The sequence below is a fragment of the Myiozetetes cayanensis genome, unplaced genomic scaffold, assembly GCF_022539395.1.
Source record: "Myiozetetes cayanensis isolate MyiCay16 unplaced genomic scaffold, myiCay2020 scf10, whole genome shotgun sequence".
Classification (NCBI taxonomy): Eukaryota; Metazoa; Chordata; class Aves; order Passeriformes; family Tyrannidae; genus Myiozetetes; species Myiozetetes cayanensis.
The window spans coordinates 2,623,951-2,636,114 of NW_026086605.1; the positions used below are offsets into that span (position 1 = coordinate 2,623,951).

At 43.3% G+C, this 12,164-nt stretch overlaps 1 protein-coding gene across 1 annotated transcript in view; it reads left to right on the forward strand.

Annotated features, from left to right (window-relative positions):
• HTRA1 (HtrA serine peptidase 1) overlaps positions 1–9,775 on the forward strand; it is a 32,615-nt gene extending 22,840 nt beyond the window's left edge. Inside the window, exons 4-9 of the mRNA XM_050340792.1 lie at positions 2,528–2,722; positions 3,410–3,442; positions 4,631–4,745; positions 4,970–5,027; positions 6,436–6,531; positions 9,053–9,775. Coding sequence (XP_050196749.1) covers positions 2,528–2,722; positions 3,410–3,442; positions 4,631–4,745; positions 4,970–5,027; positions 6,436–6,531; positions 9,053–9,221 — 666 coding nt within the window. The 3' untranslated portion in view covers positions 9,222–9,775. The remainder of the gene's footprint in view (positions 1–2,527; positions 2,723–3,409; positions 3,443–4,630; positions 4,746–4,969; positions 5,028–6,435; positions 6,532–9,052) is intronic.
• Positions 9,776–12,164: the final 2,389 nt, after the last annotated feature.

The window sequence follows — 12,164 nt, forward strand, 5'->3', positions numbered from 1 at the left end:
TCACTTGATGCCCAGGGATTTTGATAGGTTTTATACTGATTTAACTTCTAAACCACATCTACGATTCAAATAAATACTCGGTTTGGGGTTTGTTGGTTTGTTTGTTTGTTTGTTTGTTTTTCCTAATGGAAAATTCAATTCTGAACTGGACAATGGTATTTTTTAAGCTACTTGAGAGAGAGACACCCCCAAATTTAAAGCCTCTGCAGCGTATATATTCATCATAACCAATTCTGCATGGCATTAATGAGTGTGCTCATGCAGTGCTCTTGGTGTGCTCTGCACCACACCATGGCATCACAAGGAGCAGAGGACAGGTTTTCCAAAGCTGTGTTTTATAGTACGTGCAGAACAAGGCCATTTTTTCAATTGATTTATGTTTCTGGCAAAGGAGAGGTTAGCCAAACTTTCCAGAAGGCATTTGAATCACATGGATGACCCGCAGCCAATCCATAGAGTGTTACAGTTTGAACTGAAGCTTAGCTAGTATAGGCTTGAAAACTCAGCACAATCAGAGGTAATTGTATTAGTCAGAGACTGTTCCTGTATTTTCTTTCTGCTGCCAAACGCGATTTTGGCTTTGTGACTGTTGTTGTAACTCAGAAACGTTGTATAAATCTTTAACTTTGTGTACAGCCACTCTTTTTCTGCCAGTGAAAAATAAAAAGTATCCTGTTTTCTTTTCTTTGTCTATGTTTCATTTGCTGATAAACGTCTCCTTTCTCTACAAAGTATCCCTTTTCAGAGCACTGGGATACAAACAAAAGTTACTTTTTGTCTTGTGCTTTTTATTTTCTTTTTTTTTTTTTTTTAAATGAGGAAAAAGCAGTGCCAAAAAAAAAAAAAGATGCTCTCCTTGACCAACGACATCTTGAAAACACGTGCTACGTAAGCTTAAGAGCATCTGGTGAGAGAAGGAAGAGCCAGAGTGCTCCCTGTGTCCAAACAATACCCATCTGGGGCTGTTTGTGTTGCATGTGCTGCGTGCTTCCCAGCACAGCTAATCGTGCTGGAGAGATCCCTTGGAGTCAGGGCTCGGGGCTGGGACCAGGATCTGTTTGGCAGTGCTGCCTTGGGATGTTGCTGCTCATCTGCCACGCCGCAAACACGATGGGGAAATGGGGCAGAGCCCTTGAATCCTCCCCAGAATTGACCCACGGCCATGCTTGGGTCCATCTGTGGCACCGGTAGGGGCTGTTATGTTATAATTAATATTTATTAGGGCATTGCTGGTTGTGAAAACTTTCACCTGAAAGAGAATGAGAAACGGAGACGTTTTTTTCTCCTTACTGTGTTGCCTCTTCTGTTGCTCTTCCAGCTGATACTGTTTAACAAGCAGTTGGTTCAATTATTTTCTCGCTGTCTGGAGACTGAGAGAGAAGTTTTCATAGAGCATCTTATCCCGTCTGGGATTTGGCAATGAGTTTTATTGAAACAATCTGCTCATCTGAGTAAAATTTCACTGGTGGAATTGTGGCAAAGCTGGATAAAGGATACACAAGACCAGTCTTGTTAAACTTCTGTATTTGCAGCAGCATATAGTGATAACTGATGCCATTATTTTGTACTGTCTACGTTGTCTGTCTCCTGGGGTATTTGAAAGAAGACTGTAGGTGAAAAATACAAAGTGATTGGCGTTTAGGTTAGTTTAAATTAGTGGATATTTGTCCCTAAGGATGAGTTATTGATACAGGCTTTCACACTGCTGGTGACAAAAGACCCCTAAAGAGCTGTCTCTGGATTTCCAATTTAAACTTGTAATATTTTCTCTCTCTCTTTTTTTTTTTTTTTTTTTTTCAAAATTTAGAATTTTGGAGTGGGTCAAGCCTGGAGGAAAGCTGGGTTAAAGTTAGCTTTGCCAAGCAAAAGAGCATGATATTTAATATGTTTAGAGATCTTGAAAGGAAAGTATGATGGTATCCTCTACTGTCATAACAGGAAAAAAAACCAAATCAGAAGTCTTTAAATTCTATCATCTTCAGAGGAAGACATCAGGGTTTGTAGGAGGCAATATGATTATTTAGAAGAGATAGTAAGGCGGTGGCATCCTGTGAGAATCTAAAATGCTTTTAACTGCACATATGCATGTTTGATACTCTTTGGCTGTTGCTTTCATGACTCTTTAGTGTTCACTCTCAAACAATATCATATTTTTACTTCAGCAGCTGTTGGCTAATTATTTCAAGGAGTGTTGGGAACAACTTATCTTGGTATTATCAGGTGTTTGCTTTGTAGAGCAGAACACAAATATTCCTCTGGTCTTTTAATCGTTTTTGATTTAACGGGTACCTGTTGTGGGAAAAGTTCACTCTGCTGTAAAGAGCCCACTCTTCAGTGCAGCTCATGGGGATGTTTCTGTACCAACCCACACAAAACACTCAAAGAAAAGAGAACAAGCAAAATCCCTGAGGGATAAAAGCCTCCCTCTTTCCCTCCGCCCTATGAATATATTCATGTTTCCGTAGCATTTGTTCGCCAGCGCAGCAGCGTCCGAACGTTCTAATCTGTTTGTTGTTTTTATTTGCAGGGTAAATTGCCGGTCCTTCTGCTGGGTCAGTCTGCAGACCTGAGGCCGGGAGAATTCGTGGTGGCCATTGGAAGCCCGTTTTCCCTCCAGAACACGGTGACCACGGGCATTGTCAGCACCACCCAGCGCGGGGGGAAGGAGCTGGGGCTGCGCAACTCCGACATGGACTACATCCAGACAGATGCCATCATCAACGTACGTCCTGCCCTGAGCCTCAGCCCCTTCAGCTCTCAGATTTCTTGAATAGTTGCTTTGAAATTTTCACCCTTGATACAGCTCTTAAGAGCACTGAGCTTTGCTTTCATCCTCAAAAACACGGACATCTGCGCCGCAGCAGCGCTGGATCGTTGTTTAAAAATCCCCCGAGGAACCTCACCAAGCACAATATCTGCCTTCACTTCAAAACTCTTGCAGATTACAAGGGAGGAGGCAATAATCTCTGGCAAATAAATGTCTTTTCGAAATCCATCTTGTTTTCTGAAAAAGAAGCCAAGCTTAGTTTTAAGGGTTCATGTTTGTTTCTGCATTAAGGCAAAACAATAGCTTTTGTACTTCAAGTCTTGGCCTTGTAAGAGATCTTCACTAACAGCTCCCAGAGCTGTCCTAAAATCTTCTAAGTTGCTAGTGTGGCACTATTAAAACTAAAGTAAAACCTTGGCTTTCCTAACTTTGTCTGACTAGAGTAAAAGAAAGGAAGCATTTGCAAAGCTCAGCTAAAAATGGGTGATGTTAAGTGCAGTTAATGGGTCTGGCTGTTAGGGCTGTTCTGTTGCATATGGAAACTGCACTGCAGAAATATTCCAGAAATTTCTTTTATGTTTTGCTTGCCACAAATTGAGAGCTGAATATTAAAATATGTTCTTGACTTATGTTTGTTTGCAGTATGGGAACTCCGGAGGACCCCTTGTAAACCTGGTAAGAGTTTCTCCAGCTTTACTTAGTGTCAAGCTTATTGCTTTTTAGTTTAAAACCAGAACAAAGTACCCCAACCAACAAACAAACTCCCCCATCAGATATGTGATTAAAAGCTTTCAATATCTGGCTGACTGCACAAAATTCGCGTGGTTCTTGCAAATCACTTGTCTGTGTTTATGTTGGCAAAGGGATTTTTAATATTTAAGATGTTTACAGCTTGCATAGTTTCGAGCAAGTGTAATGTTTTTATTGCTCTTGCCTTGCGAAAAGTAAAAAAGCCCATTTTAAAGTGAGGCATTTTCCCTCTCTGTCCACCCTGCAGCAATGGCAATTCTTTTTTTTTTTTCTTTTTTTTTCCACGCTGAAAATCAGCCTAATGGTTCTAAAATGTATCTTCCCCTTTATTTTGGGTCACACCAGGGAGGCTGCAAAATTTTGTCAGGATATGAGGGTTTATTTGCTGATATTGTAGCACGTAGTCAGATCTGCTGTGTGAGAGCTCTCAGGTCTCTCTCAGGCAGGGGAGAGACAGTGATCCTCAGGAGGCACAGCATAAATTGGAATTTGGGGCTACACATTTGGGCTGCCTTGGGGGAGATTTAGCCATTCTTTTGCACCCAGTTCACGGGACAGTTTCAGTCCCAGTGAGCTCCACTTAAAAAAAATGTAGCTGGACAGTTTTTATCTGGGATGAATCAGGGAAAGAAGCTGCTGAGATTTCAGAAGTGTTCCTGTCATCAAGTGACAGCAGAGATGTTTTATCTGAAACTCTCAGAGTTACATTACCAAGAAAAGCTTTTGATTCCGGTGAACTGTCGTTTTCCTTTATCTGTAATTATGCAATGTTGGCTCAGGAGCAGTCAGTGCCATGCTTTGTGAGGTGCCTGCTGAAGTCAGCAGACTCAGATTGGCTGCAGAACATGCTGCTTGTCTGGTGCAAGCAGAAGAGCTGCCCAGTTCTTATCTCTATTCTGCTTGTGGCAAGATGAATATCCACATCAGTTTTCCAAAATTCTCAAAGAGTGTTTTATCTGTAGACTCAAGAAAAATTAGACTCAAAGAAAGCATCTAGTAAATTAAAAACCAGCTACAGAGTGTCTTGTGTGAATTTGTGATTGCTTTGAAGAAAAGATCTATTTCTCTTTGAGGTGTTTCACGTTTGCTAACAATGATTTCTTGTTTCTCTAGGATGGTGAAGTCATCGGAATTAACACATTGAAAGTTACAGCAGGCATCTCATTCGCTATCCCATCAGATAAAATTAAAAAGTTCCTAACTGAGTCCCATGACAGACAAGCTAAAGGTACTGCACTTCACTGCTTTGAAAGAGGAAAACATGAAAATAACCTGGTCTAGTGGGTGGCATCACTTCCCAGGGCAGGGGGGTGGAGCTAGATGACCTTTCATGTCCCCACCAACACAAACCATTCTGTGTTTCTATGAAAACAGTAATAAACCAGAAAGTCAACAGCCTTCGAGGCTCTTTTGGTACGAGTGATTTCTCAAGCCCTGCTTTCCTTTTTGCAGGAAAAGCTATAACCAAAAAGAAATACATTGGCATACGAATGATGTCTCTAACTGCCAGGTAAGTGCCAGTGGTGGCTCCTCACCTTTCCCAAGTGTGAGCTCTGCATGCCTTTGGATCAAGCCCACGACCTGCAGACACGACCGGGAGGTCTGAGCCAGCAGCTCGTGCCTCTGGGCATGCTGGTGACAACTCACAGCCAGTTCTTGCCACCTTCTTCTCTCCTCCGCATCTGCCACGCGGTCGAACTCTCCTCTAGGCTCCTGTGTGAGCTGGTTCTTAAACAACTCCTGGCTTTTTCTTCTCCTTAATGCTTCAGAAGAGAATAGCTAGTGACTGTGAATTCGTCCTGGGGGTCTGTCCCTGTCGTTGTATGTTTTCAAGAGTTGCAGCAGCTGCGTGCGTTTTCCCATTCCTATAAAATTAATTTCCATTAAACATTTCACTTAATGTAAAATGAAGCTTTTGTGTGGACTTGCTTATTCATGCTCAGACTGTAAAGAGATTCATGAGCAGGCGATTCCATGTCCTGTAAAAACAAAGAAAAGTTTTCCCTTTTGCAGGATCCACAGGTAGAACAGAGCATTGAAACACGAAGGGTTGGGGTTTCTTTTTTCAGATGTTCAGGACTGAGAGAGGAGATTCTGCCCCTCTGCTCCACTCTAGTGAGACCACACCTGGAGTTTTGCATCCAGCTCTGGGGTCCCCAGCACAGGAAGGGCATTGAGCTGTTGGAAGGACTCCAGAGGAGGCCACAAAGATGATTAGAGGGATGGAGCAGCTCTGCTGTGAGGAAAGGCACAGAGGATTTGGATTGTTCAGCCTGGGAAAGAGAAGGCTTCGAAGTGACCTGATTGCAGCCTTCCAGGGCCTGAAGGGAGACTGCAGGAAAGAGGGAGAGGGACTTTTTAGAGGGATCTGGAGTGACAGGAGAAGGGGGAATGTATTCAAACTGAAAGAGAGTAGGTTTAGATTAGCTATTAGTAAAAAAATCTTCACTGTGAAGGTGGTAAGGCCCCAGCTTTCAGGTTGCCCTGAAAAGCTTGGCTGTCCCATCTCTGGAAGTGTCCAAGTCCAGGCTGGATGGGGTTGAAGCAACCTGGGATAGCCCCTGTCCATGGCAGGGGATGGGACTGGATGAACTTTAGGGTCCCTTCCAACCCAGGCCATTCTGTGATTCTGCTGGTTCTAAAACAACGACTGAGCTTTGCAATGTTTTAACTCTGATCCTCTGTGCCTATTAAAGTGATTGCCATTAACAGAAAGAGGCATTAAAAAGATATATGCATGCAAAAGGTGCAATAATTCTTGAAATACACATCTAAGGGTTAAAATAAATGGTGGAGTGACTCATCAACATATGCAAAGCATCTCAGCTAGTAGATCTTGAATTTGGTAAAAATGCCTGATTTTTTTTTTTTTCCCCATCTTGACAAAATATTTTTGTTGCTGTTTCTTCATTTTCCAGCAAAGCTAGAGAGCTGAAGGACCGCCATAAAGACTTCCCTGATGTTGTCTCTGGGGCCTATGTTATTGAAGTAATTCCAGAAACACCAGCTGAAGCGTAGGTTGAAGCATTTATTTTTTTTTTTTTCTCAAAACCGCTGCCACTGATTTGAGGGGGTAACGATGGAGACTGCTCCCTGCTTAACTGGCTCTCTTCATTATGCTAAATGAACAAAGTTACGAGCATCTGATAGCTATTAGCTTGTCTGCTGGAAGTGGGTTTGTGGTTTTAGCCTGGTCCCTGATGGGCAATCCTGTGAGTGTATCAGGGTATTGCAGGGAAGCCCTGTCAGCGTTCCCGGCCCAAAAGGGCAAGGATTCAGGGGGTGTGAAAACTCCTTTTTGTTTTTCTCAGCAATTGCTTCCAAGGCATCTCCTGCACCAGTGCCAGCGCTGAATAAAGACTTTTGCTTGTGAATACTCCCCACAGCCCTGCTGGTCACTCTGGCAGGAGAGCAGGGGAGGAGTTTTGGGTTCACCTTGGGAAGACGTGTCTGGCTCAGCCCAAGGTCCTCAGTGTTGGCCAAACCCACCAGCTCCCCTGGCACTCCTCAGGGGTAAAATCCTCTCTTGGCAGGAGAGGAGACACTCTTCCATGTGAGGGCTTCATCAGGAGTCATCTTGTTGGGAAGAGCTTTTGAGTTTGGACAACTATCTTTTTCTTCCTGTTACTCGGTATTTGCTTAGAAACAGACCTGGTGGTTGGTACCAAGCTTCACGAGGTGTCTGGATGATGCAGGGCAGCTGCTCTGTGGTCACTGGCACTGCTCTGGCTGGCTCTTGCTGGAGACACTTCCCTTTCAGGGTTTGCTTGATATGAAACCACTCAGTAATCCAGGGCAGGAAATGGGAAGCCTTGTTCCTTTTCTGAAACTAGTGATCACTTAAGAGAAGGGTAAGTCTTTGTGGCAACAAAGAGGCTTATGTGGCACCAAAGGCATGTAGGCAGAAAGCTGCTTGGGGCAGGCATACATTTCCTCTTAGGAAGACCGAGAGCATGGTTGGATGATGTCTTTTCACTGCAGTTTGGATGTCACTGTAAGATAACTAGTGTTAGGTCTCTAGAGTGCTCTCTGAACTGTGTTTTGTAGATGGTTCTTGTTGGCACTATGGTGGTGCGTGTCTGTGACGTGAAATTAAACTGCAGCCAGCGTAGGAATGATGTGGCTGCTCCAGTGTGGGACTGGACTTGCTGCCTTGGCGTGCAGGTCCGGTCTGAAAGCGTAGAAAAGTCATTACACGAGTGTGGATAATTGCAGAGAGCAGGAGGAGGACTTTGGAGAGGGAGAAGAAATGTCAGGCAGTGTAAACTCGTAACGTGAAGGCAAACCCAAATCAGGGTGCTTCATCCAAAGGCTGGCTTGGCAAATAAAATGCAGCCCACGTTGGCTTTGTCTTCCCCTACTCACAGTTCCCTTGTCGATGGGCTTCCCTGTTCTGCTGAACTCTCCAGTGCCTGTTGTGTGGATGTGCTGCTGGGGCATGGGAGCAGTTCTGCAGTGACCTGTCCTGGGCACGAGTCACGTGGAGAGGCTGTAGGAGAGACCAGGATACCCTGGAGTGGTTTCCACCAAGAAAATACTCTGAGCCATGCCTTCAGTAGGCAACCAGATTTGTTGCAAACACTGACCAAGGCACCCTGCTTGCAGGAGACACTCATCTGAGGCGCCTTCTGTGGGTGGAAGAGGCCGACGACTGCTCTGTGGTTTTGTGGAGGATTTTGCTGAAGGGTTGAATCATGTCTGATCTGTCTTGGTTAATGTTTCCATAACTGGGAGCCAGACCGTTGTGCAAGACCGGGCAAGATGCTGTGGTCTGCGGCATCCCTCACCACCCGTTCCTTGGTCCTGACAGCAGCCTCAGCCAGCTCAGGGAGAGACACACAGCCCCGGGCAGGGGAGCAGGAGGAGGTTCTGCTTCTGCCCTTTCTGTCTTGCTTTGAGTCAGGAAGGTTCAGTTTTTGAGGTCAGCAGGAGGGACTCTGGGGACTACAGGCAGGGAGGTGAGAGGAGAGGAAGGACACGTTTTGGTGGCTGAGCTGTGTGTGTTGATTCTGTTCAGGTTTAAAACACTCAGGGAAGGTGCAGTGGCTGCCAGTGAGCTCTGCATGGAGAGCAGCGTGGATCTGGGACTGAAATCCCTCGTGTGTTAACACAGTGCTACTCAGGTTGTTTTGCTGTGTACACAGGAGTAAAAGCTTGGGAAATTTCCCCTCTAAAGGGGATGCCTTGTTGCAATTATTTTAGAATGAAAGCTTGCCTCTATCTTTTCTACCACATCAACCTCTAAGATCCTTGTTGCAGAATTACTGCTGTTTGCAACACGGAATTCCTTTGAAGGGAGTGAAATATAGGATCCATCAAACTTGTGCATCCATCAAATTCTGAGGCTTTCTGAGTTGTATTGCAATCTTCACCGCTTCATAAATTACGATTGCTTTTCACATGCCTGCTGCTGGGTGGGAAATGGGGAAAAAATCCAGCCATCTTTTTTTTTTTATTATTTTATTTTTTTTTAACAATAATATAAAGGCAACCAAATGGCAATTATAATAACACACTGCTGCTTTGTGTTTTCAGTGGTGGCCTGAAGGACAACGATGTGATTATAAGCATCAATGGACAGTCGATAAGCTCAGCCAGTGATGTCAGTGACATCATCAAAAAGGACAGTACGTTGCACATGGTCGTACGCAGGGGCAACGAAGACGTGATGTTAACAGTAGTTCCCGAAGAAATCGACCCCTAACCAGAAACATGAGCTGGATTTCATGTTTTCTTTTAACAGCAATGGACTGCTTGTATTCTCTCTGTGCTGGTACAGGACATGTTAGACTTCTGACCAACATTCTGCTTGTTCAGTGGATTAGTATTGGCCAACAGAGTAACTTCTAATAGGTTTAAGGTGCGAAATCAGTGTAATTTCACATACTCCAGATGATAATGTTTTTCCTTCTGTATTATGTATGCAATGTATTCTTTACTGGCTATTACATTCCCTGCTTAACAAATCGACGTTTGCTTCCCTGTGTTGAGTAGATTTACTGTTATTTCCGCTGAGACTTAAACAAAACCCACGCACACAGTGTGTGCTGTGGCATTCAGGTATTTATAGGTTAGCTGTGTTTTAACTGGAAATGCCATTGTAAAGGAGTAGTCAGCTTAAAAGAAAACACAATTGGGAAACAGAGTCTGGTTTATAAACACAAAAGAAATCCCAACCAAAATAACCTTTCGAGGATCCCGTGCAGGACTTTAATACTATGATATTTTCCTAGTGTTATTAAAAGAGTTCAACAGTAATTCTTGTGAGTGACTCATTTTGCTTCCCCTTGTGGGGTGTTTTTCTTTGAATTGCACATCTGCCTGGAAGGATGTCCTGGTGGTCTCCTTTTAATCATCACAAACCAAATGACTTTATTTTTCAGCGCGTGCTTGCATTTGTGCTTTTGTGCATCTGTTCTTCCGAGCAAGGCTGGGTTGAATTTGTCATACTGCCTGTGTCTTCCAGATGTTGATGCCTTTTCCTTATTGTTTTAATTACAGCTTCATCAGCGCCTGGAATCTGTTTGCCCACTGTGGAAATTGCCATATTGTGGATCACAGATCCCATACCGTTCTAGTTCAGATACGAGGATGTTTGTAACCAGTGCAGATCTGGGCTCAAGCTCTTTGAAATGGGCTGTTTTATCCACAGTCTGGAGTGCTGGTGTGTGTGTGGTAGGACCTGGTTTGGGACATTGGGCATTCCCCTTACACAGACACTAATCTTTAGACAGAAGTTTATGGGTGCCCTTGAAGCTTGGAGTGGTGGATGGGATTGTCTTACCGTGAAGGAGAACAATCAACTACATCTAATTACTCACTGGGTAAACAATAGGCTAAGCAGCCTTTTCTTTCCTCTGCTGAAATATGTATCTCAGAGAATAACTCCAAGGGCTACAGACTAGTTTTGGTGACTGTCATTCCTAAACAGGCTCCTGTTTTAGAAACTACTTCTTAGCAAAACTGTTTAACTGGGCAGCTGACAGTTTATGGTTTTTGAAGAAAGGGCTGTATTCCACCCAATTACAGCAATAAATCCTCTAGGCCTGGACCCCAGAGTGCTCCCTCTCCTTCCAGCTGTATTTCAGTTCTGTTTCAGCCAGTTTATCCCAATTTGAGGACCCTCTATATCCCCAAGTGCCAGTGCCTGCCCTTACTCACCTGGACCACGATAAATTCACGCAGTGTATAATATTAATTAATTACAGAGTGTACCTTTCAGTACAGTATTGATGCTTGCCATGATGGAGCACCTCATTACCGATCTACTTGTGCCATCACTGTGGTAAATCCCACGTGTCTGAAAATCTGCCAAGGCAATGGTGGTGCCTGACAGTCTGCAATCCTTCCTATCCTGAGGGGTGAACAGTAGAATGACCTTGAAGAAGTGCTCTGTAGTATATTTGAGCTGCAACTTCACCTTGCTGGTGCTGATTAACGTTTCAGCTTCCCATGGAAGTGATATTATGTTTTGTAGTCTATCCATGCCCTGTGTAGCACACAGTGTGGTGACACACAGCCACCAGCAAAAAAGGGTTTAAAAATCACCTACCTCCTCTTGTACTCCATGTAACCCAGCTAGCAACAATCAAGCTAAAGGCTCAAAGCCAGGAAATTGTGTTTAAAACAGAAGTTATTTTTCATCTGCCTTTTAATTTCAAAACAAGGGGTTGCACAATTTACAAGAGCTGATTGATTCTCTATGATCTTATTGCTTGTTGTTGTGGTCTCTTAATATGCAAACCCATTAATTTTTTGTGTGTGTGTGGGCATTAGGAAAGAGGCAAATGAACTTCTGTAAATGGTTTTCCTGGGTGACAGGGATTAGGGAAATATCTTAACCAGATTTCTAGCCCGGAGCTCCACCTAGTGGGATGTGAGATGTGAGATGGTCTCTTATTGCAGCCAGTCATTTTCCATCACATTTGAAAGTGGGTTTCTGACTTGCCTTTTTAAAATTAATTAATTTATTTATTTATTATGAATTAATTAAGTAATTGATTTCTCTGCAGTGGATATCCATAACCACTTGAATATCCTGAAAAATGCTTAGGATTTACTTTCTAGTATCCAACCACGCAGCTACCCAGATGGTTTCTCACAATCAAAATATTCTCTAAGTGATTTTTAAGTATTTAAAGTCAAATTGCTGATAAGCAGAGTCATAGAAGCAAAGTTTTCCTTTAATAAAATTAATTACCATGTATCTTTGATGTATTATTGGGTTATATTCAGATCTGGAATGGCTTTTATTCTTTGTTGCTGCAGCACACAGTTCTTTCCAAATTGCAATTGAAACTGCTTTGTACAGAATAGCTTTGGCACAGTTTGTATAAATATCAGTTTCCTGGAAATTTTAGCAAGTGTTGGACGCTAAATCAGGGAAATTGGACATTCTGGCTTGATTTTCAGTATTCTGGAATGTCTGAAATGGAAACTGGAGTCGCTGTGTGTGTGCTGCTGATAGATGGCTACGTGTGGCTGCCCTCGGAGGTAGTTTTGAAACACTAGTTCACTTATTCCATAAGGGAAATGTCTTGAGCTGTAAAAGAAATGGCCATGACTAACAATTGTCTGGTTCCTGTGGCTTAGATGCCAAGCAGTAAGATCCTGTAATTTCAATACCAGGGGATTTTTTTTTTTTTTT